Source organism: Pelmatolapia mariae, linkage group LG13 (assembly GCF_036321145.2).
Source record: "Pelmatolapia mariae isolate MD_Pm_ZW linkage group LG13, Pm_UMD_F_2, whole genome shotgun sequence".
NCBI classification, from domain to species: Eukaryota; Metazoa; Chordata; class Actinopteri; order Cichliformes; family Cichlidae; genus Pelmatolapia; species Pelmatolapia mariae.
The window spans coordinates 13,175,737-13,202,401 of record NC_086238.1 but is presented as its reverse complement, the minus strand read 5'-3'; the positions used below and the strand labels follow the sequence as shown (position 1 = coordinate 13,202,401).

Below are 26,665 nucleotides of genomic sequence, written 5' to 3'. Positions count from 1 at the left end.
TCTAACTGTGGTCAGACTATTTTAGTTTTTTAGTAGTTTCCTGCTTTATTTGAAGGGGGTGTTTAAAAAGTGCACTTTTTTCATTATATTATGTTATAAAACAATTCATGCAGGTTTATAGCGTTTAATTACTACAAAACATTAACGAGTTCCCATCAGTGCCACACTGTGATTATGGTAACGATGTTCCCTAGCATAATACAATGGCGACTGTGCCCTCTTGTGGTGGTTGTGGAATGACAGGCATAATATGGTAGAGGCAAACTCATTGTTAGTGCTTAAGGGTGAATATATTAAAAAAAGAAGAAGCAGGCTATGACTACTTAAAGACAGTATAAGTCTGCATGTGCTAAATTTGCATTTCCTTCTACCAGGTCAAACTTGTAAATATAAGAAATGACGACATCACAGACGGCAACCCAAAACTGACGCTGGGATTGATCTGGACCATAATTCTGCACTTTCAGGTCAGTCTTGCACTCCAGTTATTTTGTCATCCTCATGCTTTTAATTGCCAAGTAATTAAGATCTTTGCGCCCTCTGCTTTTGAATGTTTTGTGTTGGGCTACATGAGGTCAGATGTTTTAAAATGAGTTCACAACATTACTTGTGTGTTTCTGTTTTTGACCACAAGGTGTCAAAGTTGTGCAGCATTTGTTATGCTGGGTTTAGAGAAGCACATTATTTGTGTTTTCAGTGTTGCCATAGCACCATAGCACCATGGGGTCCAGTTTAGCTTTCCTATTACATTTGTATGACTAATTTGCTGGATTGCCCAACAGTATACGATTTTAATGAATTTTCTAAAGGCTAAAGTGAAGGTGACTGCTACATTTTCATAAGCACCCTTACTGGCCAAAGCCATACCTCTGAGATCCCTTTAAAAAGTGTAGAGACAACGGCTCAGGACCTTCAACTTAAGATATTATGCACACCCAATCTGTACTTTTATATTACTGAAGAGGTGTTACTGTTACAGGAGACCAAGAAAACGTGTATTTTAATGCCTGCAGAAGCTAACAGCTTAAAATGTTTTCAAGAGTTATAAACGCAGTAACAGAAAAAGAATCAACTATTAACTTCATCTAACCTTGGACTGTCTTATTCTGCTGTATAAAAGGCGCGACAGTTTGTGGTGACATAGGTCCTTGTTACCGTGGTTAGTTTTGATAAGTAACTTAGCGACAGTGTTTACTTAGGCCATACTGACCTAAGTAAACACTTGTGAAAAAGTACTGCGTGACTGTTGTCATAAGAAAATAACAAACTACATTCGCTGTTTCACGCAAAAGTGTGGGAAAAGCAGCATGAACATTTAGAAAAGCCTGATGCTTTGAATGATTTATCTGTCTAATCTGATGTAAAAACACAGCATCCTGTACATGAATTTAAACCATGTAAAGTTGAGACTGTAGGTGGATATGTGTGGGTATGTTATTTGTTGGAAGGTGCCAGGAAGGCTGCTTGCTTGATATAAACATCAGCCTTATTATGGTTCCTGAGGAACATACTTAAGGACACTACAAAAATATCCAAAAATGTTTACAAGTTAGAAGAAAAATAACCGCTTATTGATTTCATATATATTCATTACTTTAGCCATTTTTTCTTGATGCCTTTTAAGTTTCTTGAAACCCCTCTCTGGATTTCATGGTGGTCATATCCACTGCGATGAAAGCATCTGCCATCACAAGGCCCGTCTTCCACTGTTGGGATGCACCAAAGAGAAACTGTGTCCCCTCTCAGACCCTGGAAAATCATCCTGTTGGGCATATATACTGGAAGTTCATCACTGTCACATTTGGTAGATGAATTGCTGTAGCCAAAGGGTGACCCAAGCACCTTTCTAACTTCTTGATGTTCACTGGGCAGTAGGTTCCCCCCAGCCACAGTCCTGGCACAGCCACTGCAACAGACCACCACTTGCAAATAACCCTTCTTTCCAAGATCATCATCTCACCACGATCATCAAGACGACACCCATGATGCCACTGTGATGGGACATGCTTGCTATACTTCACTGCTTCATTTGTCAGCCAGAGATGTCTTTCTTTGCAGAGGCTGACTCCACATGCAAAAAAAGGCTTGTATATTTGCACTAGTCCAGATTAGTAGCTTTAGTTAGCTCTTAGTGGGTGCTGACCAGCAGTATATTGGTTGGCTTCCTTCCTGTTGGCAGTAGCAGCTATATTTACAAATGATATAGATAATTTTTATAGATATAGATATCCATATAATACATCTCCCCTCCAACATGAGCACCTGTAACGGCTCCCTTCTGAAGGGAACGCCTCTGTCGTACCTTCTGATATTATTCAGTGTGTTTCCTGTGTTTGTTGTTGCACTGGGAAGTATCAGCAGCTTAACTTGGCATAATTCTACTGCTTCTATTATAGCCCCTCCAGTAGTATTCAATATCAGTTGTGTAATTTAGAATCACTATCATCACCTCTGATGGTGTTACTTCACCCCTGCGTGAGTGTCATCATCTGGCCTGTGCACTTGTGTGAAGTGCTTCGTCACAGCTTGGCTTTACTTAGACACAAAGCTGTTTATGAGCACAGAGATGATGTGACAAGTTGTTACAGACACAGTTGATTCATTTGTAATTAAGTTTGTTAATATTCTAAGCATAGTGAAAAAAAAGACCTTTCCTTTTGATAAGAATGAGTTCTTACCCCTTCTGAAGCTGGTTTGCCAAGTGCCATACCCCCCATCAAGCCCATCATCAACATTCATCTCTCTGGGCTTTTTTCTGTCTTTCTTGACAATTTACTTTAGTTCATGTTTAATTCATATCCAGTTGTAACATCAGATAGCTCCTAGCAGCCTAAAGGGCCTTTAAGGAATATTAAATGTCTAAACAAAAGGGAAATTACTGAAAAAGAAAATTTTTTTTAATGTTCTCAGTATCTCGGGAATGTTTGTGCACACATTGGTACGACTAAGCATTAGTGTGCATTAACAAAAAAAGCTTTGGGGTATCGTGTGCTCTAGAGTTGGTTATTTTTCCTCCTGAATGCGCTCAAAAATATTCTTTCACTGAACTGTCGCATATCATGCCAAGCGAGCTAGTCTGCATGTGCGTGCCAGAAGAATGTGAGTGTCCACCCAGTATGCAGTCTTCTTCTGAAGTCTAGCAGCATGCAGAAACTTCACCCATCTCACCTTCTTTTGTTATATTAATTGTATTTTTGGCACGTGGCAGTTGTGAGTCAGAGGAAAAATATTGCAAAAATAATTCTGTGTCTTACGGCGTATAGTGTTAATAGAACAAACATCTGTCTGACTATCCCTAAGTGAATTAATGGAGGAAAAGTAGCTGATATAATTTTGCTTGGACATGCTGACAGGTAGCGTCTGCGAGGATGCCAACACCTGCTGCTGTCGGTCTCACGCAAGCCCTTAAGCTGTCGATGTGGCAGCAAAGGGCCTGTTTCTTCTTGATTTGAAAAAGGATACAAGGGTACTTCAGGAGAAAACTTGAGCTTTGCTGATAGTGTACACCTTTGGTTTTTATTAAATGTCACAGCTGATAGCACACTGGCATGTATGAACTCAACACTAGTTTTATATTGCATGAAAACAAAGGGTTGTTTCCACGACACGCTTTTCTTATACCTGCAGGCTACTTTAGTATGACTTATGCAAATATTTGACTTCAGTTAACTCGTTATGTCGCTATTCATTGTTTATTCCTGTGTGTGCAAGAGGTTTCCTTGCTACGCAAAGCCGACAATATTCCTATTCTCGAAATGGTGCACACTGTATTTATCTTTATTTTTTTTACCTGTGACATGGGGAACCAGTACAATATTAATTTTAGTGTGGAGGACTAGATGCCCCTGGCATGACAAAGCACTGCTGCTGCTGACTGAACCAGTTTGTTTTACCCTAATGAAGTATCACTCTTTCCATGTGTGCTGTCATTTACCTAACACACACACACACACATTGATGAGTGATTCATTCATGTTTTATTTCATTCACTATAGAGCTTACCATTAACAAAAAGCCACATGCTAACACACTCTTTTGAAGATATTAGCATGTTTACTGTCAGATGTATGAACATAGGCTAATACTGCAGCTTGGCCAACGTAGTTGTCTCATGAGGTGAACGTGAGAAGAAGCAGGAGTGATCGGCAGTTTGGACTGTGCTGGCTGTCAGGTGACTTTGACCTTCAGGGACACGTTTAAATGTTACACTTAAAGCTATTTTAAGCTTTCCTGTGTGGTGGCATTATAGTTACACTTTAACACACTTATTATTCACTTTTTTCCCTCATTTTTTCTGCAGTGCGTTTGTCCCGCTCTTTTTCAGACAGTGTTTTAAGTGGATAAGTGTCCAGTGTTATATAATTCTTTTAATTGCTAGAAGAGTTTTATGCGGTGAATCATTTCTCGGGCACAGCATTTGCCCCCATGTGAACTGCTGCCATGGTGATCAGCTGAGATCATATTGTTTGGTTAAACCATTGGACTTAAGCCCAACCTCTGGCTCAGCCATTGTGCAGAGTTTGAGCGATAGACAAAGTGAAAGCACTATGTTGTCCGGCTCGGATCTGCCTGAGCTTGTTCTGCTCTTTTTGGCCTATATACGTTTCTGTTTTTCAAAGCTATTCTGACTCGTCGCATTAAACGGAACTTTAAACTTGTTGAACCAAATTCTCAAGCAGCATAGCTCGTGGTTTTCTACTGGCATGTACTTTCAGTTTGAGATCCTTCTCCTCTTACCCAAAGAAACATTATGGCATTACATAAATATTAGGACAGGAAAGAGGCGGCTATCATATGCGTGTTTACTGTTTTGTTGCAACAGACTAGTCATCCTGAAACAGGTCTATCCACAACACTTTTTCATTCCTGCTCTGAGGGCTACCAGCACACGTCTGTGTGTGCATTTATGGTGTTTGTGCTGGATTATCAAAGCCAGAGAAATGTTTCAAAGGTCAAAAAAGATTCCAGTGTCAGAGGAGAGACGCATGAGAGAGCAAGTGAGAAATGCGGAGTGAGAGAGAGAGAGAGAGAGAGAGAGAGGGGCTGACCGGTTCTCCGCAGTCAACAAAAGGACGGAGGCAGCTCTGCTCTGAGTGGAGCCAGCTTTATGTCTGGCTGCCCTGCTAAGCGCTGCTTACGGTGCTCTACTTGCAAAGCTGTCAATGGCTTCATGTCGATGGGATCCTGCTTTTTTAGATCGAGTAGAGCTTACTGGATACTTCGGCTGAAAACCGGTCGCTGTTTGGAGCTTAACATTGTGGATGTTTAGGACACCATATGATTTACAGCCATGGGAAACACCTGTGGTTGTGTTCGGGGTCCGAAAGAGGAATATTATTTGGACCCCAAAAGGGCTCCTTTGAGACCTGAATCCAAAGATCTTAAAGGTCGCCGCTATTTTCAGAGGAAAAAGAGGAAATCGGAAGACTTACAGCCTGCTGGATCTCTCAGAAGTCCTGAAAGTGAGACTGTCGTTACAACCAAGGCAATCTGCAGTGGTGGAGAGTGTATAAATGACCCAGATGGCAACACAGGAGAAAACCAAACCGAGCTGGATGAGCCATCAGGAGTGGACAAACCTCTATCTAGGCAAGACAGCATCAGCAAAGGTGTTTATGTTGGAGAAATACCAGTTCTGATCCTTCGGGATGGTCAGACTCAACCTCTTGCCACAAGGTTAACATGCAGGTTGGAAAAGTTTTCTACAAACCAGGCAGATGGTGACAGAAGGAGGTGCTCTGTAGAAGAAAGGCTCCATGGTGTCAGCACTACTTCCAAAGGTGTCCCGGCTAAGGAGGGTTTGCTTGTAAAGAAGCTTCTACAACGCCAGTTAAGGAGGGCGGTTAGCTTTGGAGCAGTGGAGCACACGCTGCGGACACTGAGGGGTAATGACAGACCTGGAAGTGAGGAAACCTTTGCCAAGATTATATGGGGCTCTCAAGCACACCGAAGGAGAAGACGGAGGGCCTACACCTGCTCTGGTTACGTAGAACATGCTCCAGCTCTGGCCAAATGTATTTCCAGCGAACACGAGGTAAACCAAGAAACCATGTGCTATTTGTAGGCGGTACAGGGGTAAATAATGATAGATTAGGGAGAAGGCTGATACTGTAACAGTGCAGTGGTGTCCAAGTACATGATAGGAAAGCAATATGATAAAAATACATGATAAAATAGGTCACTCTGCATTGTTAAAAGCTTTTTGTAGACGCAATAACTCAAAGATCACATGAGAGAAAACGATTTGAAAACCATATTCAGGTCACATAATCACATTAGCTAAGAACTATTGTTTTGAACTGAGAAGAATATAATAGAATAATTCATTATACGTGTATGTTTTTGTATATTTCATATAGAAAATTTTTGATTTACATTAAAAAAAATCATACTATACTGATGATCAGTACATACAGTACACGATATTTTAACAGTATTTCAAAAATAGTTTATAAATATGGAAAAAACAGTGAAAATAAGCTCCTAATTTCTGTTTTACCATTTGTGAACGAGTGAAAGCATTTTGTATAAATGTGTTTTAATGTGTGACTATTCTGCACTCATCTCAATGCTTTGAGAGGAAATTCAGTATCTGTACTTGTGTACTTGAGATTCACTGATTCAATGCAAATCTGATATTTTGGTCCAAACATTTGTGTTTGTTCTATATAAGGCACATCTATAGATCTCCTTATAGACTGAACAGTTTATAATATTACTGTTATTACATCTAAGAGTAGAGATGTATATGATTCATTTTTGCTTTGCTCAGTTTGCAAATGACTTTATCTTGAAGTATGGGAGCTATTTCTAGTGTCATGCTTCTTAGAAACTTGTTTGTCATTATTCTTCCTCCTTCAAACAAAATCTACAAACTCCTGTTGATGTTATCTGCGTTAGCTGGCTAACACTATCAGGGAATGCTGAGTATCATTCAAATTCATCTTCATCTTCATCTCTTTTGGTCATTAGCAGCAACTTGTGGTGAAACAGAGAAGCGAGAAAACTGTAGTTCTCCACAGAGTAAAGTTTGGTAGGAGATAAAGTAAATATCTGTGGTGCATTATCAATTGGCTGTTTGGGAGGAAGTGTCAGATATGTGACAAAAGTATTTGCGCTTTCATATTTAACTTTGTATTCACGTATGCAACAAAAAAAAAAGTGTAACCTCAAACCATTTTGCAACTCAGTCACATCAGTAGTTTTTGGCACTTTTTTCCCCATTTGTTTACAAAAATAAACAGATAAACCATATCAGAAAAATAGTTACTCAGATTTTGCTTTTGAATATTTAACAGCTCAAATATTAATTTGTATTTTTACATATTTTTATTATAATATTGTAGCTTCAGTGGGTTATGGAGGCTAAAATGTGCAAAAGTAAATGATATAGTGATTCACCCTGAAATGCATCTCTGCTGATGATCCACCAAATTGCTGTTAGTCTTATTAAATCTCCTTTACCCTTGTGTTGTGGTGTGGTATGGATGCCATAGTCATGTGAAGGCATTCATTTAAATTAATGAAGTTAATCAGATTAAGCTCTTTAACACCTCTATTAAGTGCACTTTGAAGAAAGCTGTGGTTACCCTGGCTTGTCCGTAATAATCCCTGGTTGGGAAGTTTGACTTACCACCACAATCATAATTAAGTCAGATCTATACTCAAGTGGAAGATTGATATTTTGATTTGCAGTCATTTATATTTGGTGGCATGATACTGTTCTGGGAAATCAAAGCCCTTTCACGTGTATACATGCAAAGAGGAGACAGAAGCAGCAAGTCCTCAGCACAAAACATGGCGTCAGTGACAGATATGAGATTCTCAAGGTGAAAGCTAAAGCTGGGTTGTAAAGCAGCTTGCAGATGAGCATATAAGTGCTCTAGCAGCCTAAACAGTTTGATTTCCTGTATGTCAGATAGTGAGTTGTATATTGATATCAGATAAGCAATCAGCTGATGTGTACTGGCATTGAGATCAGCTGATCTGCTGGAATTGTGGCTATAATATAATAATAATAGTAGAATTGTTGCATAATTGTGCCCGATTGTGCTCACTATATATGGTTTCCGTTTAAAGCATAAAAAGACTAAAGTGGTGTCCAGTTAAACATAGGTTTATACATCGCTGTATTTTATTTATGTGTATGTTAAGGGTTTTGTTATTTGTTCTTTTTTTGCCATGTTTTTGTTGTTGTCACCATGTTCCCTACCTGAATAGATTGATTTACTGATCAACTGACTGATGATTTACTGAACTGACTGCAGTTCATTCTGTAAAAAACCCACAGTCTGTGATTTTTCTGCTTTATGTGTAAAGCCTTTCTCTCATGCATAATGTTTCCATGCTTTCGGCTACTTGGTATCTGTGTTCCACAAAAACAAACTCCTAAAAAGTTTTGAACGAAAGTTAAAGAGATTTTCCAGATATGAAAATAAACTTTAAAGCTAGTGCACCAACCACACATTTTTAATACACGTTATAAACACACAGCTGTAAAATCAACCTGTGACGTGGCAATGTTTGCTTTACGTCATTATACCATACTGAAGCTGTATAGTGTGCTGTAAAACTATTGGATAATTTATTATGCAACTCTGTCTCACGTTGCTGGTATGTTGCAGACATTTTCAGCAAACTTTTTCATATTAATCAAATCAAAACTAAAACTTTCCTTATAGAGTTGAATATCCTCACTGTGAGCGAGTTATCAGGCATACAGGTGTCGATCTAGCAGTCATTTAAGTTACAGCTGTTGGTGTTGCTGTTCTTGCATGCCCTTCCCCTCATATTAATAATAATAATAATAATAATAATAATATTAATAAAAAAAATTCTATAATGCACTTTCAAACAAAGTGGTAAATAAATAAAAACAATACAGTTAAAAACAGATAAAACAAAAGAGAACAGCAATAAGAACCAGTAAAAACTTTAGGCATAAGATTAAGACCAGCAGGATAGAGTGAACAAGCTGGTCTTTAACTTAGCTTAAGTTAAAGATGGGGTATGAAAAGAAAAAGCACGCTGCCCAGTAGTTCTTCTTCTGGTTTTGGGAACTTTTTGAAGGCCAGGGGCCTGAGATCGGAGAGGATGGGATGGAACACAGAGATGCAAAAGGTCAGAGAGATATGAAGGCGCCAGACCATTTAAAGCCCATTATAAAACAGGCAAATCAGTGAAGATGAAGTTTTAATGCCACAGAGCAGTGCATCGCAAGTTTATGGGTTTGATTTGATGTCTTTGAACCCTCAGGCGTCGAAGTCATGCCAGTTCATTTCAGCGTTTTGGTTTTTTTTGCCTTGCTGCAGATCTCAGAGATCCATGTGACGGGAGAGTCCGAGGACATGACAGCCAAGGAGAGACTGCTGCTCTGGTCCAAGCAGATGACAGAGGGCTATGTAGGTGTGCGATGTGAAAATTTCACAACCTCCTGGAGGGATGGGAGGCTATTCAATGCCCTTATTCACAAATACAGGTACTATAACAAACACACACACAACACAGCATGTTTTTGTAGAACAAGAGTGCTTTTGGTTTTCTTTTGATTTATTCAAAAAATGCTGCTAATATGGACATCACTGCTTGAGTTTATTTCTATACCTTTAGTTGCCCTATCCTTACAGTAATACACCGTATATACCTTACCTCTACCTACCTCTGCCTCTTTCTATTACAGACCAGACCTTGTGGACATGAGCCGTGTGTCAACACAGACCAACCGATCAAATTTAGAAGACGCATTTTGTGTAGCTGAACAGCTGGGGGTGGCCAGACTACTGGATCCAGAGGGTAAGAGCCACATACAGAGTCATACAAATCATGAAAAATAACTCTCAGAGTGCAGCTTGCTCTTGTTTGCTGTCATTCGTGACCCCTGGGTTTGTACGTTTCTCATCAGATGTTGACGTCCAGTCTCCTGATGAAAAATCAGTCATCACCTACGTCTCAACACTGTACGATGCCTTCCCCAAAGTACCCGATGGAGTTGAAGGAGTTAGTCCTAATGTAAGTTAAGCGACTTCAACGAGTCCAAGTTAAAAGGTTAAGAAATCCCTTATTTCTCATGATTCTTCTTCTCTTATAAACAGGACGTTGATATCAAATGGGTCGAGTACCAGAACATGATTAAATACCTCAGCCAGTGGATCAAACACAATGTGGCTATAATGTCAAGTAGATCATTCCCCAATAACCCTGTAGAACTCAAGGTATGGTACCACAACAAGATGAGCTCCAGTTATCTTGTTTTACACTGTGTTTGGAATGTAGGCATATCTGTATGTCTGAAAGATAAAGGATAATTGCAATTTAATGCACAACTTAAAGCGATGCTAATGATGTGAGAGGGCAGCTGCATCCGTTTGCTGCATGAGAGATTGTTATGCAGGGGGTACAGAAAAGTGATTGGACACTTTTAAAGTTGTTTTTTTTTAATGTAATCTCCTCTTTATTTTACAGGCACTTTATACACAATATCTTCAATTCAAAGAACATGAAATCCCACAAAAAGAAAATGAGAAAACAAAAATCAAAAATCTCTACAAAATGCTTGAGGTACGCATGTGCACGATTGGATTACACATTTCCTGCATTTATGGTCTTACACACTGCAGCGATAATAAGTGTGTGCCGGCGTTGTCCCTGACAGATGTGGATCGAGTTTGGACGTCTTCAGTTACCCCCGGGTCATCATCCGAATGATGTGGAGAAGGAATGGGGTAAACTAATTGTCGCCATGCTGGAAAGAGAGAAGAGCCTGAGGCCAGAAGTGGAAAGGTACGTGTGCACTTTTTCTGACCAGGCTCATCCTAATGTGATTTAAAGTCTCATCTTTATAGTCTCTATAAACTAATTTATTTATGACTTTATGGTTTTATTGGGCAGCAGAAATTAACTCTGCTAATGTGTAGGCACAGAAGTCAGTGTAGTGGGTATTTAATATGACAAACTGTGTGTGTGTGTTGGAGGTCACACGCAGAAATCAAACCATCACTGATGAGCTGCTTTTCTTTAACCCTAGAACACTATCGCTATAAATAGTAACACAATCACTAACGCCGGGTGATTTGTACCCGATATAATATGACCAACTAAAAGTGCTTGTCATCAAAATATATCAAACACATGACAAATCAGAGTGGTCAGCTTTTACTTTCAACTGTGCCATGTCTAACAAAATGAAAAAATGCTAAAATAATGCTCCAAAATTACAGAAAAATCTGGAATTCAAGAACAAAAAAATCCTAAAAAAAAAAATGACGCTGGAAAGCTGGTCTTTGATATACCCATTCCTGGGACATTTGAGACTTCCCTGGTGAAGGCACAATCTCCTCGACACACTAACAGCTGCAGGAGAGAGAAATCATGTAAATGTATTTGCTCGGGTGAAAATCACCCAGCGATAGTGTTCTAGGGTTAAAAAAAAGGATAAACATAAAGACACATGCTAAGTGAGTCTGCAAAATATTTTCTGAGGGTGGCGTGAGGAGAGTGCTTCGGTGTTGTATTGCAAGCCTGCTAATGGCTTTAATGAAACCAGACACCGATGGTCAGTGTAGCATGTCAGAGAGTGATTTGCCTCATTAAAGCAGAAATCCCCCAACTGATCTAAGATCTCGTTTACATGACATATTTCAGCTCAGGTTTACAGCCAAAGTGCATGCTACGCATATGATGGGGATGGGTTACATTCTGCTTGAATAATGAAGTGCAAAGTCAGCAGCAAAAAAACAAATCTTGATTATCTTGATTCATGGATTACTTTAAAACTGCTCATTCAGTGTGTGGCAAAAATTTGCAAATGCAATCAACATTAGTTTGTATGTTTATGTCAAAGTGTGAACTGACGCAGCGATTTCCTTTGGCGAAGGCTTTCAAGTATTTGAACCCCATCTGTTGTTTGCTTTACTGTGTAGCTGGTATTTCTATGGAAACTCACACATCACCTTCCCAAATTCCCTATGAATGATGGTCGTTTAGACAAGTTTACATATCAATTCCTTCCTCCATGGTCTATAAACACGTCATATTTACTGCATTATTTCGGGGTGTGGTGAAAACTGGCAGAAACAGCAATTACAGCAGTTTGGCTGTCCTCCAAACAGACTCAGTTCTGACAACGGTGTACTGTCTCAGCCTGCCGTTTAATTTTTATTCCCCGAGGGCAGCATAGTATTTCAGGGTGGGAGTTTGTACACGCTCCTCACCTGGCTGTGACACTATAAATATGAGCAAGTTGAAAACAGCTCCCTCAGTTAGGTCTGCGAATGCTTTCATCCAGCGGTCGAGTTTGGAGCCCGAGATTGTTTCGGGGGATGGTTAGGATGAAAAACAGTGATTTTGTCTGCAGTAGCAGTTTTGCATTGTAAAGTAAGATGGCTTATTTAAGCGGGAGCAACAGTAGTTTCACCAGCTACGGCTCTGGTGACACCGTCTACTCTGAGCCTTTACAGATTAATAGCTCAGTGTTTCTCAATAACAACATTGCCTATGGATCCAGGTGAGCGCACTGTGTGACAGCTTCAATTTTTTGGGGGGGTGGGTAGTTTAGACATTTTGACTTTAAACAAGTGAAAACAAGTAAAATAACTTTCCATCTTTGTTTTTTTAGGCTTGAAATGTTGCAGCAGATTGCCAACAGGGTTCAGCGGGACTGTGTTAATGGCGAGGACAAGCTTGCACTGGCGAGAACGGCCCTGCAGTCTGTAAGCATGCACTCTCAGTTTAATACTCGAGCAAGCTGTGATAAAATAGCAATGAGTTAGAAGTCCTTTCTTTTTCTTTTCAAAGGATGCAAAACGTCTTGAGTCTGGTATTCAGTTCCTAAATGAAGCTGAGATCGCTGGCTACCTGTTGGAGTGTGAGAATATTCTCAGACAACAAGTAGTGGATATCCAGATTCTCCTGGATGGAAAATTCCCATTTGCAGATCAGCTTGTCCAAAGGTAAAAAGTACATCCTTCTGTATAAATAAAACACTGGAATTTCCTCATGTCATTAAAAAATATATCTCACATTGTCATCTGCTTCTATACAGGGTGTCAAAACTCCGCGATGATCTTCTAGCCCTGAGAGCCGAATGCTCCTCTGTGTACAGCAAAGGCCGCACCCTGACAACAGAGCAAACCAAAATGATGATCTCAGGCATCACACAGAGTCTGAACTCTGGCTTCTCCCAGAGCATTAACACTAACCTGACACCAGCCCTTACTCCTGCACTCACCCCAGGGGGAATAGGTACCCCTGGGTCCACCTTCACCTCCAGCCTTACGCCGTGCCTCACCCCATCCTTGACTCCTGCCTTGACCCCGAGTCTGCAGCCTGCATCAGTCCAGAGCTACTTGGGGAGTGGTGATGGCATGGACCCAGGTAGCCTCAGGCATTTGAAAAACATGCAGATCCGGAAGCCCTTACTGAAATCCTCACTGGCGGACCCCAGCTTGACAGAAGAAGAGGTCAACATGAAGTTTGTTCAGGACCTTCTAAACTGGGTAGAAGAGATGCAGGTGAGCATCTCTGATTTATAACTTGGTGTGGGTTTATTTTAAGGCACTTAAAATGAGATGCTAAATATTTGAGTTGAGTTTTTTCTGTTTTTAAGATGGAGCTGGAGCGTTCAGAGTGGGGATCTGATATGCCAAGTGTGAAAATGAATTTAGATAACCACAAAAATGTACACAGAGTGATCGAAGAATTCCAAATGAGTCTTAAAGAAGCCAAACTAAGTGAAGTAAGTATTTCTTGCAGTTGCATAAATTTTTGTTAGCTGTGTTAGACCCCCCCCCAAATTAAACATGTTTTTCTTTTCTCAGATTCAGATGACGATGCCTTTAAAGCTCAGCTATTCAGACAAACTGAACAAACTGGAAAAGCAGTATGAACGACTCTTGGTGAGAGATTTGTCGAGCTTAATATTCCTAATTTATGAATGGCTTTCCAATAAATACTACAACTGTTTACGTGCTTGTTTTTGTCTGACTCGCTCGTCTCTTTCAGAGCTCATCTAGGGAGCGGCAAAGTCACCTGGAGAACCTGCATGACTTTGTGTCACAGGCAACTCAAGAGCTCATCTGGCTGAACGAGAAGGAGGAAGAGGAGGTTGCCTTTGACTGGAGCGATCGCAACATTAACATCTCCAAAAAAAGGGATTACCACGCTGTAAGTCTTTGCTTGTTGAAGCTAGTAAAATCTTCCATCAACAACGATTTGGCTTTCTAGTTTTTGCTTATGTTATAGCTCCATTTATTTAATGAGGCACCATTCGCATCAAAAGGAACTGGGGCTTGAATATTTAACTTTCAACTTAAAATCAGTGAGACGGGATATGAGATTTTGTGAGATGATGGACTAACTGGTTTTATGCTGTGGCAGAATGCCAGTGATGCTCAGCCTAATGTCTTAATACAGGACCTGATGAGGGAGCTGGATGAAAAGGAGGAAGCCATCAAGTCTGTGCAGGACAAGGCAGAGCGCCTTATGCTCAAGAACCACCCAGCCAGGCTAACTATTGAAGTAAGCCCTTTGTGTTTTTTGTGCATCCTCAGTATGACAATTAAGATTCCAAATTTTGGACTAGCAGCAGTGACTCCACCCTGCATTCATCTCTCACAGCGATTACAAGATTATAAAGTCCTGATTCAACTTGTAATTTTCCAGCTATGATGCCAAGATATATATGTATTTTTTTAATCTGAAAAAAATAATGTTGGGGTTTCTTTTTAAGGCATACAAAGCTGCAATGCAGACCCAGTGGAGCTGGATTTTACAGCTCTGCTCATGTGTCGAACAACATCTCAAGGAGAATGCCATTTATTTTGAGGTGAGTTGCTGCCGTGGACTGTTTCAGCGAATGCAGCAAAGTGTTTGCCACATCTAATTCAACTGTCTTTCCCTCACTGTGCAGTTTTTCAGTGATGCCAAAGAGTCCATGGATTACCTAAAAAATTTGCAGGATTCAATTCAAAGAAAGTACAGCTGTGATCGAACAAGTACCCTACACAGACTGGAGGATCTCATTCAGGAGTCCATGGTAAAATGACAGAAAGATATGATGTGTGTGTGCATTTGAAGGTGAAATGAAGAAAACTAATCTTTTTGTGGGTTTCTGTGTCCTTAGGACGAGAAAGAGCAGCTTCTTCAGTACCGCAGCACTGTGGCTGGGCTGGTGGGCAGGGCTAAAAATATTGTGCAGCTCAAGCCCAGAAACCCTGAAAATCCACTAAGATCCTCCATCCCTGTTAAAGCGATCTGTGATTATCGTCAGATAGAGGTACTATTATTGGTGCCGTGAATCACCACATTTAATCTCGGTTTATATAAAACATTTATAGTAAATCAGTTACGGTTTGTCAACTCTTTCAGATTACCATTTATAAAGAGGACGAGTGCGTACTGGCCAATAACTCTCACCGGGCTAAGTGGAAAGTCATCAACCCAGCAGGTAATGAGGCGATGGTTCCCTCTGTTTGCTTCACTGTCCCTCCACCCAACAAAGAGGCCGTTGATATGGCTTCAAGGTGAGTTGGTAGGATGCTAAGTTTCCTACAGTTCCCCTATAGTAGTCTTTTTCACAAATTTCATTGGCACAGCAAATAATATTAATAATATAACCTTTGCTTCTGCAGAACTGAGCAGTTATATCAGAACGTCCTGGCACTGTGGCACCACTCCCACGTCAACATGAAGAGTGTGGTGTCTTGGCATTATCTAATGGCTGACATTCAAGCCATCCGCAACTGGAATGTGGCTTCAGTATGTCGGAGTTTGTTTTTTCAGACTGCAGTCAGTCGAGCTTTTCTTTTGACGATCATTTGTGATAATCACGCTTCAGTTTGATAACGATCATTCTAAGGAAAATGCCAATTTGTGTTATTTACACTTGTTTTTGTTTGTTTGACTGTTTTGCTCTCATCACTCCAGATAAAGACCATGTTGCCAGGTGAGCATCAGCAGGTCTTGAGCAACCTGCAGTCCCACTTTGATGAGTTCCTGGAAGACAGCGAGGAGTCAGAGGTATTCACTGTGGCGGACTGCGCACAGCTCGAGAGAGACGTGGCGGCCTGTAAGGAGTACTACCAGGAACTGCTCAGATCCGCAGAGAGAGGCAAGGCTCAAATCTCCCTTCCCCTTCTGCGTAACAACGAGCGGCTTGTGTACATTGTACAAAACACAGAAAAGGGAAACACATGGCTGTTAAGCCTTTTAAGCCTTAAGTTAATACCTATTGGAATTACTCTGATTTTGCTGTGAATGTAAATACTGCACTGGTATGCCGTTAATGTGTTATGTGTAGTCATGAATTTTAATTTTGAGAAAATTTGAAGAATATTTGTTCTGCTGTGTTGATACATATGCACGTGGACAGTATTCACATATACAGTATAAAATATTTGCATTTCCTTTTAAAAGATTGTGTATTTTTCTCAATGCACTAGTAATAATTTTCTCATTTTGTGACTCACTCCATCTCAGCAGCATACAAAGTTCAGTGGATTGAGCTCTATTGCATAAGACCTTACTTGACCTTATAGCATAATAAGGGTGCCACCTAGAGGCTGTCAGTTTAAACTGCAGTATTTGTGGGTTTAAATTATTTTCCTTTGGATGATTTTCAAAATAACGCAAAGCTTTATATTTATTACTCTTAAAAAGAAAAATGCAACAAAGCTGTCAGTATTTTTAAAAGACTTTGATCCTTTTCTGTTACACAGAGGAACACGAGGAGTCGGTGTACAATCATTACATCTCGGAAATACGCAACTTCCGTATGCATCTGGAGGCCCATGAAGAACACCTGATCAGGCAAATACGCTCACCCCTGGAAAGAGATGACCTGGAGCAGAGTCTGCAGCGTATCACAGAGCATGAGGTACACATTGCAATACTCATTTATGATAATCGAGAACTTCGCTGTTGCTGTCAGTTTAAATCATCCCCCCGCCCTCATCTGCTCTTGCAGAGGAAGACGGCAGAGCTGAATAAGCTGAAGGAGGATCTGGATGCCATGAAGGAGAAGTGTGAGCTGTTCCTCAGACAGGCTGCAGGTTCTCCGTCTGTGGCAACGCTTTCATCTGAGCTCACAGTCCTCGTTCAGAGCATGAGCCAAGTGTACTCCATGTCTTCCATTTATATGGACAAGTAAGAGTTTCCCTTCATTGTAATTAGGTAATTCATTTATATGTATGTTTGTAATACAAAAGAATATTACAACTAAAGACCTTTTTCTTCTATTGCAGATTAAAAACTGTGAGTTTAGTGGTGAAACACAGTCAGAGTGCAGAGGCGCTTGTTAAGGCCTATGAGTCCAAACTCTACGAAGAAGATGCCATGAACCCTGATGTCAAATCCATTGAAAATGTCATTTCCACACTAAAGGTGTTACACCATCATAATTCAGTATTTCACCAACACACCCAGTGTTTTGACTTCACTTGTTAACCATTCCTGCTTCTGCACACAGCACTGGCGGACAGAGATTGATGAGAGACAGGAGGTATTCCATGACATGGAGGATGAGCTGCAGAAGGCGCGCCTCATCAGTGACCGCATGTTTAAAGCGCACAACGAGCGTGACTTTGACCTCGACTGGCACAAAGAAAAGGCGGATCAGTTGAGCGAGAGGTGGCAGAACATCCACTCCCAGATCGATAGCAGGTTTGGCTTTTTTCATTTATTCATCCTGAATTAAATCAAGCACACCAGCTGTTTTTGCAGAAAATAGTCAGTGTATGTATTGATCACTAAAAGGTTATCCAATCAATTTTCAGGCTCCGAGACCTGGATGGTATCAGCAAATCTTTGAAGCACTACATAGACTCCTATAGTAGCCTTGATGAATGGGTTAGAGACATGGAGGCAGCACAGCTGAAGGCCCAGGAACACAAACCTGAGGATAGCAAGGCACTGGCTGAGCTGTTAAACAAACAAAAAGTAGGACAACACAGAAGTTATTCACAGCAAAAAAACATTTATATAGATACACAATGTATTAAAATGTGTGTTTTTCAGATCCTTGTTGCTGAAATTGAGCAGAAACAGAGCAGTATCGACGAGTGTCAAAAGTACTCAGAGCAGTACTCATCTGCTGTTAAGGTGAAGCCATTTGTTGTCTTTAATTTAGTTTAACCCCCCACTTTACAGTTCTGTTATCTAAACAGTAACGCATCAGGTCTGTAGGCTTTTGCAGAATATTTTTTGTGAATATTGCAGCAGTTAGTCAAAGAAGACTGAGCAATAATAATCTAACTAAAAGTAGTTCACCATCAATTCATGTGAAATTCTTTTTTAGGATTATGAACTTCAGCTGATGACGTTCAGAGCGATGGTCGACTCCCAGCACAAATCTCCTCTAAAGAAACGGAGGATGCAGAGTTCTTCTGATGCCATTCAGCAGGAGGTAAAACTTTATTTTGGCTTTGTCAGCAGAAGAAATGAGTTCTGTATGAACAGCAGTGCCTGCTCAGTGATATACTTGGTTGTGTTTACAGTTTATGGATCTCCGAACACGCTACACTGCTCTGGTGACTCTGATGACTCAGTATGTGAAGTTTGCCAGCGAAACACTGAAGAGAACTGAGGACGAGGAGGTGAGTTATTCTTGCTTTAAGACATAAAACTTGGCTTTCTGTGGTAACAGGGATTCGTGTAGCACTGTTTCAATTTCAATTTGTTCGCCATTTGTTTCCTGATGCCAATGTAGCTGTATTGTCGCACATGGGCATGCTTCCTGGGTGGTCTTCTCTTTTTTATCAGCTTGTTTTAGTGGCTCACAGTACTTCCACTACTTGTCTACCTTGACTTCTTCACTCACTCCAAGACAATTATCCCAGATGGAGGTCTCATCGTGAGGGAAGAGAGTTTGCTTCATTGTACAAAAGAAGCAAAGGAAATGGAGCAGTGCATGTCTGCATGGATGGTAGCTCCTTCCTGGAGATGTTGAATTGCTGGGATGAGAAAGCTTTTTTCTAATTCTGCTGCAGTAGATCTTATATGTTTCTTTTAAATGTCTCTCCAGGAAACTGTGCATTAGTTCTAAAGCTTAGTTTTGACATATAAAACTGTAACTGAAATCAAATCAAACCTAAAATATTGATGGTATGTTTGCAGTTTTTAGGCATTTACAGTACAGCTATCTCTTCTTTTATAAACAAAATGCATTAAGGAAATTCCTGGAGAGATTGTTTTATTATTAATGGCACTAATTTACAATGTCTACAGTGGATGATTTGTGTTTTTTTCCTGTTATAGAAGAGAAAAGCTTTTGAAAGAGCAGAGAATGAAAGGTGGACAGAAAGCATGGAGCTCCAAAAAGCTACAGGGGATATAGAGATTAGTCAACTTAAGCAGCGGGTCTGGGAGCAGGAGGCTTTGCTGACTGAGAGGCAAGAACAGTTGGAAAAGTTGGAAGGAGAAATAGAAACACAGCAGAAGACAATTGGTGATCTAAAGTGTCAGAAATCCCAGCTCGAGCATGATCTGAATCAGTATCATGCTAAATTAGAGATAGCAGTTAAAGACAAAATGGCAATTGAGCAGGAATTAAAGCACACAAAAATGATAATCGAGCAGTCAGAGGCCACATGGTCTTTGACTCAGAAGAAGCTAGACGATTTCTTAAAAAATAGAAAAGATGGCCACGATATTAATACCCAAAGCCTTCACAGAAAAAAAGATGTGGATGAAATAGACTTTGCCACTGTTCATGAGCCGCAAAGCCAAATCCATGCTAAAAGTGTGGCTCAGCAGCCTTTGGCCTTTGACAGCCAGTCAGCAGGAGACTGTGAGCTGAGATCATCTGCATTCAGAGAAAATGACAGCACGATGGTGGATGTTCTGCAGAAGAAATTAGAGGAGCTGGTCCTGGTCCAGAGAAAAGCAGACATGGCTGAAGAAAAAGCACAGAGTTATAAAAAGCTGTTGGATGACAGCAATAACAGACTGAAGAAACTTCAGATGGACTTGGAAGCTGAGAGGATTAGCATGAGACAGAAATCGGAGGAACTCCAGCAGGAAACACAGAACATGAAAAAATCCATCAATGAGCTTCAAGATGAAATCAGATCTCTCAAAAGAGCAAAGTCCTCTCTGGAACAAAACGCGTTTTTTCACAGCACTGAAATAGAAGGCCTTAGAGAGCAGCTGAACATCGCCCACGGAGAGCTGCAGAAAAAAAGCTCCATTGAACAGGAAAATAGTTACAAGATTAACAGCTTAGAAGAAGACCTGGCTTCCAAACAGTCAGTAATAGATCAACTGAAGTTTAAATGCAGTGAGCTGACGAGGATGAATGTCTCATCGGAGAGTAATATTCAAGGTCTTCAGATCCAGATGGAGTCAATGGAAAAAGAGAGGTCACTTTCAGAACAAAAGCTCAGGTCTTTAAGGAGAGAGATTGACAGCTGGAAACAGCAAGTTCAAACAGCAAAGGAAGAAAGTAGCTTAATAAAAAAATCTGAGCAGGCGCTGCAGGGCAAGTGTAAATATCTGGAAGCAGAACTTCAAAAAAGTGAATTAGCTGCTTCTCAGTGGCAGGCAAGAGTAGATGAGATGAAACAGATCAATCTGGAGATGGAGGAAAATCTAAAGAACATAAAAGCTAAACTGGATCAGGCGACGATGGAAATTGACAGCAAGGATCAGCAAATTAAAATCTTCAGGGCTCAAGTAGAGGGCACCAAATCACAGGTCAGAATTATCGAGGAGGAGCTGAATAAGAAATCGCAAAGCTCTCATGAGCTTCAAATTAAACTGCAAGATTACAGTGAGGAGGTAAAGAAAATGACTGAACTGCAGCAGAAAATCAAAGCTCTCAGTTCAAGTACTGCCAGTTATGAGAAAGAAATAACCTCTCTTAAAACTGAGCTGATGTCAGTGCTTTCTGAGAGAAATTCGGCAAATCAAAAGGTCCACATGCAGAAAGCTGAAATCAATGATTTGAAAGTGATGCTGAATACTAAAAATGCACAACTGCAGAAGGAATCTGCCGAGAATCAAAAGCATCTCAGTAAAATCAAGGCTTTAGAAGATGAGCTTTTCAAACAAAAGCACAGTTTTAAGGGGTTAACCAGCAGCTCGGAGAAAATGACAGAAAACGTAAAGCAGGAACTTTACATGCTTCAGAGTGAGAAGAGAGAAACGGAAAGGAAAACCGAGAACCTGAACGCTAAACTTTCAGATTTAAGCTCCTCACTGCAAAGAACAAAAGACGAGTTAGCGAAAGAGGCCCAAGAGAGAAAAGTCAAAGAGTCCAAACTAATTCAGCTGGAGGCTGAGCTTCAGAAAAATAGAATAACAATCAAAGAAATGATGTCCAGTTCTGAGAAATCCAGATCAAACCTACAAAATGAGAATACACTTTTAAAGAGGGAGAAAGCTGAGGTATTAGAGAAAAGCATCTTATTGGGTTCTGAAGTCAGAAAACTGAGAGAAAACCTTCAGCACGCCCAATCGGAAGCCGAGCAAAAGCAAAAAGAAAATGCTGCGCTTCAGCTGAGGTCCCAGCAGATGGAGGAACAACTGGATAAGTGTAAGAAAATGCTGGAGGAGTTAAAGAGCAAACTAGAACTCCAGAGAGAGGGCTATGACAGGCAGTTGCTGATAGTGAAAACTGAAATAGAGAGAAAAATCATTTTACTGCAGTCCGAACTCACAAACGAAAGCGAGAAATCCAAAGTGCACAGCGCTGAACTAGCAGAGATGCTGAATAAGTATTTCAAACAAGACATGAAGCAGATAAAACAACTGGACCAACAGCTTCAGATCAAAATGGACAAAGTGCAGCAAGAGAGAACGAAGCTCGAGCGAGACTTGTCAAAAGCAAAATCTCAAATAGACGAACTCGAGGGAGAAAAAGTCAAACTCAAGTCAAAAATCAGTGCTATGCAAAGCCTTTGCAATGAGCAAACGGGTGAATGGACAAAGTTTCAACAGCTGTATGTGAAAGACAACAAGGCTGATCTGATGAATGCAGATGTTGCTATAATGCAGAAAATGGTGCACTCAAATCAAGATACAAACAGCAGGAGAGATGAAGAAATGTTCTCAGTGAAAGAGTCCTCACAGGTACGCACAAGGCTAAATTTTGCATTACTGGAACATAATAGTGCATTTATTAACAGATCCAGTATTTTTAAATGCAGTATGCTCCTTTTAGTAGTTGTTTTTTCTGTTAGTAGATATTAATAATTGTAGCTGTAAAAACTTAATAGCTCTTCCAATGTCACATCTACAGATGGCAACAACGGAGAACGAAATCACTCTCGAAGGGATTAAACATGTCAGACAAGATAAGAGGGAGATCATTCACAGTCAAAGCCTTCAGCAGGATTCAACAACAAACACAATGTTGGATAGCTCCCCTTATCAAACTCCCGCTTTTCTCAAGAAAGATGTGGAAAGTGTGACTTACAAGAGCCACGTTAACACTGATTTCCAAAGCTCTGTGACAGCACAGCGATACATGGCTCTGTTGGGACTTACAGACAAACAGCTGCACGAAACTAACGTCAGCAAGACAAAAATGTACCAAAACACATCAGAGAGTAGTATAACAGACCAGGATGGACAGCAGAGCGTGACATATTCAACTCCCCAAAAGCTCCCAGACCTCAAAGGGGGTGTAAGCATTCAAAATATGGTCAAATTTAGGCTCTCGGATGAAGAGTACATCGGCAAACCGGCTGCTATTGCTGGAATTTATGTTGAGTCGAGCAAGAAAAAGATATCCTTCCTGGAAGCTGCTGAGAAGGGCTTCCTAGCAAAGACATATGCCCTTGAGTTTCTCGAGGCTCAGGCTGCAACAGGAAGCCTTACAGATCTGGCTACCGGACAAACGCATTCAGCTGCCGAGGCATTGGAGAGGGGGATTATAGATCCGAGCCTGAAAGACAGACTGATGGAGGCTGAGAAAGCTATTAGTGGCTACATCTTTAAAGGCAAAAAGCTGTCTGTGTTTCAGGCCATGGAGGAAAGGATTCTCGATAGATACAAAGCCAAAAAGATCCTCGAGGTCCAGGTTGCTACTGGAGGACTGATAAACCCAGCAACCGGGGTCAGGGTGCCAGCTCACGTTGCTGTAGATCAGAGTCTTTTGAACAAGGAGACTTTACAGAGTCTCTATGATCCAGTCGGTAACCCCAAAGGTTATCACAACCCTGACACTGGACAGAAAGCATACTACTCTGACATACTGAAGGCATGCTTGTACGACATCAGTGGTGGAGTGTTTCTCTTTCCGTTTGGTGAGAGGCACCTAACAAGCACATCTCCTGCCAGCTCTCATAGGGTGTCAGTTGTCAACAGCAACTGTGGCACTGAGATGTCAGCGTATGAAGCATTCAAGGGGAAACACATTGACAAGAAGACATATCTGTTTCTGTCACAGCAGGAGAGTGAATGGCAGGAAAAGTCCACAGCTGACCCCAGTGGAACCCCACTTCACGTCATTACTGATGTCAAAGGTGGCCGACAGCTTTGTCTAGAGTCGGCTCTAAGTCAGAGATTCCTGGAATCGTCTGAGCTTGAGAGCTATCGCAGAGGTCTTCTTAGTATCACTGAGATCGCAGACATGATATTTTCAAGAATGGTTGTTGTGGAAGATTTTAACAGCCCCATTGCTGGGCTTTGGGATGTCACTCAGAAGAAAAGGCTTTCGGTTTTTCAGGGTTTTCAACAGGGCTTTACTGACAGAGCTACTGCTTTGCGGCTGTTAGAGGCCCAGGCCTGCACTGGAGGTATTTGTGACCCCTCATGTGGAGAGAGAGTTACCCTCACCGAGGCTCTCAAAAGAGGTCTTTTGGATGAAGCACTGAGTCAGCAGCTTCTGCAGTTTGGCCAAGCATTTAATGGCTTCATTCATCCCAAGACTGCAAAGACTTTGTCTGTTTCCCAGGCTGTTCAGGAAAATCTCCTCCCAAAAGACGCCGGTTTCCGCTGTATTGAATTCCAGCTCCTGACTGGAGGATTGATAAAACCTGACACCCACGACAGAATCTCACTTGAAGAAGTCGTTCAGAGCGGACTCGTTGATAAAGTTACCGCCACTGTACTTAAAGACGAGAAGTTCCACACCAAAAGCCTCACCTGTCCAAGGACCAAGAGAAGAATTACATTCAAAGAGGCTCTGGAGAGAAGCGTGTACGACTGCCACACCGGGTTAAGGTTACTGGAAGCTACAAAATCCCACGGTTTTGGACCAAAGTCAACATTTCATTATGTTTGGGCATATAAATAAAAACCTGTCAGTTATTATAGCATTAGCTTTTGATGGGGTGGATTTAAAGTCAGTGAGTCTTTTCTCGTTATCTTTGACCTTTTGATGAACAAAGATGCCTCTTGTGTTATTGCCAATGAAGCCTCGCATTGCTAAACTGGTTAAAAATATTTGTATTTCAGTGCTGCTGATTCTTCTTCAACTCTGACCAAAACAGTTTTTCAGTACATGGTTGTCCAAAGCTTTCTTGTGTTTTCTTCTTTTGGTTTTTGATTTTAACCTGATTATGAATGGATTTTGACAGCGGCCCTCGCTCTCTTCCTGTGTTTTGGTTTATTTTTGTAGCAAAGTTAACAATCTTGTTAAAAGTCCGTCTATTTTAATTCTAGAGATCTGTTGATGAGGAGAAGAGAGAGAATGGTGATAAGGTTAACAAACTATTGCAGTGGATGTCCAGTGTGAAACAGACCGTGAGCAATGGTGGGGATGCTGTGAAAGATAGTAATGCCAACACAGATGCTTCTAATAAGCCGCAGGTAAATAATGTGTGTGTTCCTGGTGTGTCCTGTTTTTTTTTTTTTTTTTATTGCTAACGTTTGGTTATATATGAGGTTTTTTTATGACAAAAACACTCCAATCAAAATGATCCCACCACCCTTTGCTGTCACAGCGTTTGATTTCTAATAAAACAAACTGTCTACTTCCTGATTCATTTTATCCATATATGTTGTGAAGCTCATGGATTTAATTACTGCACTTACAAAGACCTACAAAGATAATATGAAATACTTTTAAATACTTATTTCAGTTGACTCATAATCAAAAAAAAAATGCATATGTTGCACAAGCACCCATATTTAAGCACTTCACTGAATAATAAATGGCGTCAGTCTCACAGGTTATTGAAATATTTTAACATGTGGCCCAAAACTGATATTATTCACCTTAAGGTTACACGAAATTTATAAAAAGCTATCCCTGATGTGTTCAGTATATTGCAAAAGCAATTAAATCATGGTTAAATAGTGCTGCGAGACCAGGTCCCTAATTAAATCTGCCCAACATAAAAGAATAGAAAATAAAATAAATGTGTGAATTAAAGAAGTTTAGATTTTCATTACATGTCATTTGCTAATGAGAGCACTGGCTTCTTATATATCTTTTGATGTTAGTAGTGGACCCTTGCATTTCTGTAGTAATACTTTAATACACTTAAATAAAGGTCTGTAAAGTAAAATCCCAATTCAGTAATTACAGTGTAACATAATTTGACTTTATTTTGTCAAATTATATCAAAATCACCTTCACCTTCCCCTTATTGTGTTTCTGATATCATGCCCCTTATGTAAAACAGAATAAAGCACAATGTGCACAGTGCTATCAGAAATAACAGTGTTAAAATTGTAGCCTCATTAAAGACTGTATAAATCAGTCAAGTCCTCTTTGGCAGAAAAACTAAAATGTTATGTAGGTTTCCATAGCTAATATTTATTGCAAAGTTGTTGTGTGCATTATGCTTCATGCAAATAATGAATCATGAAAAATTTAATTTAGTCTGTAAAAAGTATTTGTGTGTCTGTGTGTGTGTGCATTTTTGAGGATTATCTTGTTTTTTTGTTGCAATTGTAAAGTAAAACTTACCATAAAAGTCACTATGCATCATTGACTCTAACATGGTGATATGAATGTTGTTGCTGTTTGATGTTCTAGGTGTCAGTGGAGGAAATCGTCACTAAAAAGGAACAAATTGCAGAAGCGCTGAGGTCCACACAAACGATGCTAAACAAACACAGTGACAAGTAAGCCTCCTTACCTGGACTAGCATGCAAAAGACTGACTGGTAAAGTTCGGGGCTTCCTCCTTAATATTTTTGTGTCTTTACAGAATGACAGAAGAGGAAAGAAAGAAGGCCCAAGATCAGCTGCAGTCTCTGACTCAGGCCTACAATGAACTCTCTCAGCAGTGTTCAGATCAGACTCCCTCTGCAGATGAGGTTGGATTATAGGCTTCGTGTTTAATGGAGTGTGCCCTACAATGTGTTGGAAAACAGTGCCACCTGACGTTCGATTGCATGTCTAACCATTATCCTCTTTTCCCTAGTACAGTGTTTGCCAGATTCTCTCGCACTTTCTCTTAGACTGGCTCTTTAGGAACAGAAACTTAGTATGGCTGAAACCAGTCAAACCTGAGTATGCTGTAAACATGCTAATTGCACCAAGCTGTGGTCTGATATTTCACCTCTTTCAGTGTGCTTATGCTCTCTTTAAGAGCTCAACAGGATAGCAGATATATAACTTTACAGTGTGCTGTGTGACTAACGACACTCTTTTTGCAAGATGCTGAATGCTTTTATTCCAGATGCATGATAGCTTTAAATGTACTCTCCATCACGCTCCTGTTGCAACCCCGTTGCAGTCTTGCTCTTGCACAAATGCTGTCTTAACAAACCCGTGT

At 40.5% G+C, this 26,665-nt stretch overlaps 1 protein-coding gene across 15 annotated transcripts in view; it reads left to right on the top strand.

The window, feature by feature from the left end:
- LOC134639590 (dystonin) overlaps window positions 1–26,665 on the top strand; it is a 104,832-nt gene that overhangs the window by 30,220 nt on the left and 47,947 nt on the right. For all 15 annotated transcript variants that reach the window (XM_063490848.2, XM_063490859.1, XM_063490849.1 and 12 more), the window contains 31 exons: window positions 375–467; window positions 9,312–9,478; window positions 9,680–9,792; window positions 9,902–10,008; window positions 10,092–10,211; window positions 10,462–10,557; window positions 10,652–10,779; window positions 12,614–12,707; window positions 12,793–12,947; window positions 13,040–13,508; window positions 13,604–13,732; window positions 13,815–13,892; window positions 13,999–14,160; window positions 14,410–14,514; window positions 14,726–14,821; window positions 14,906–15,031; window positions 15,119–15,271; window positions 15,364–15,518; window positions 15,627–15,753; window positions 15,922–16,105; window positions 16,713–16,870; window positions 16,961–17,139; window positions 17,238–17,376; window positions 17,462–17,655; window positions 17,769–17,931; window positions 18,010–18,093; window positions 18,290–18,397; window positions 18,489–18,587; window positions 24,601–24,747; window positions 25,922–26,010; window positions 26,096–26,204. In XM_063490848.2, the coding sequence (XP_063346918.1) occupies window positions 375–467; window positions 9,312–9,478; window positions 9,680–9,792; window positions 9,902–10,008; window positions 10,092–10,211; window positions 10,462–10,557; window positions 10,652–10,779; window positions 12,614–12,707; window positions 12,793–12,947; window positions 13,040–13,508; window positions 13,604–13,732; window positions 13,815–13,892; window positions 13,999–14,160; window positions 14,410–14,514; window positions 14,726–14,821; window positions 14,906–15,031; window positions 15,119–15,271; window positions 15,364–15,518; window positions 15,627–15,753; window positions 15,922–16,105; window positions 16,713–16,870; window positions 16,961–17,139; window positions 17,238–17,376; window positions 17,462–17,655; window positions 17,769–17,931; window positions 18,010–18,093; window positions 18,290–18,397; window positions 18,489–18,587; window positions 24,601–24,747; window positions 25,922–26,010; window positions 26,096–26,204 (4,326 nt within the window). The remainder of the gene's footprint in view (window positions 1–374; window positions 468–9,311; window positions 9,479–9,679; window positions 9,793–9,901; window positions 10,009–10,091; window positions 10,212–10,461; window positions 10,558–10,651; window positions 10,780–12,613; window positions 12,708–12,792; window positions 12,948–13,039; window positions 13,509–13,603; window positions 13,733–13,814; window positions 13,893–13,998; window positions 14,161–14,409; window positions 14,515–14,725; window positions 14,822–14,905; window positions 15,032–15,118; window positions 15,272–15,363; window positions 15,519–15,626; window positions 15,754–15,921; window positions 16,106–16,712; window positions 16,871–16,960; window positions 17,140–17,237; window positions 17,377–17,461; window positions 17,656–17,768; window positions 17,932–18,009; window positions 18,094–18,289; window positions 18,398–18,488; window positions 18,588–24,600; window positions 24,748–25,921; window positions 26,011–26,095; window positions 26,205–26,665) is intronic.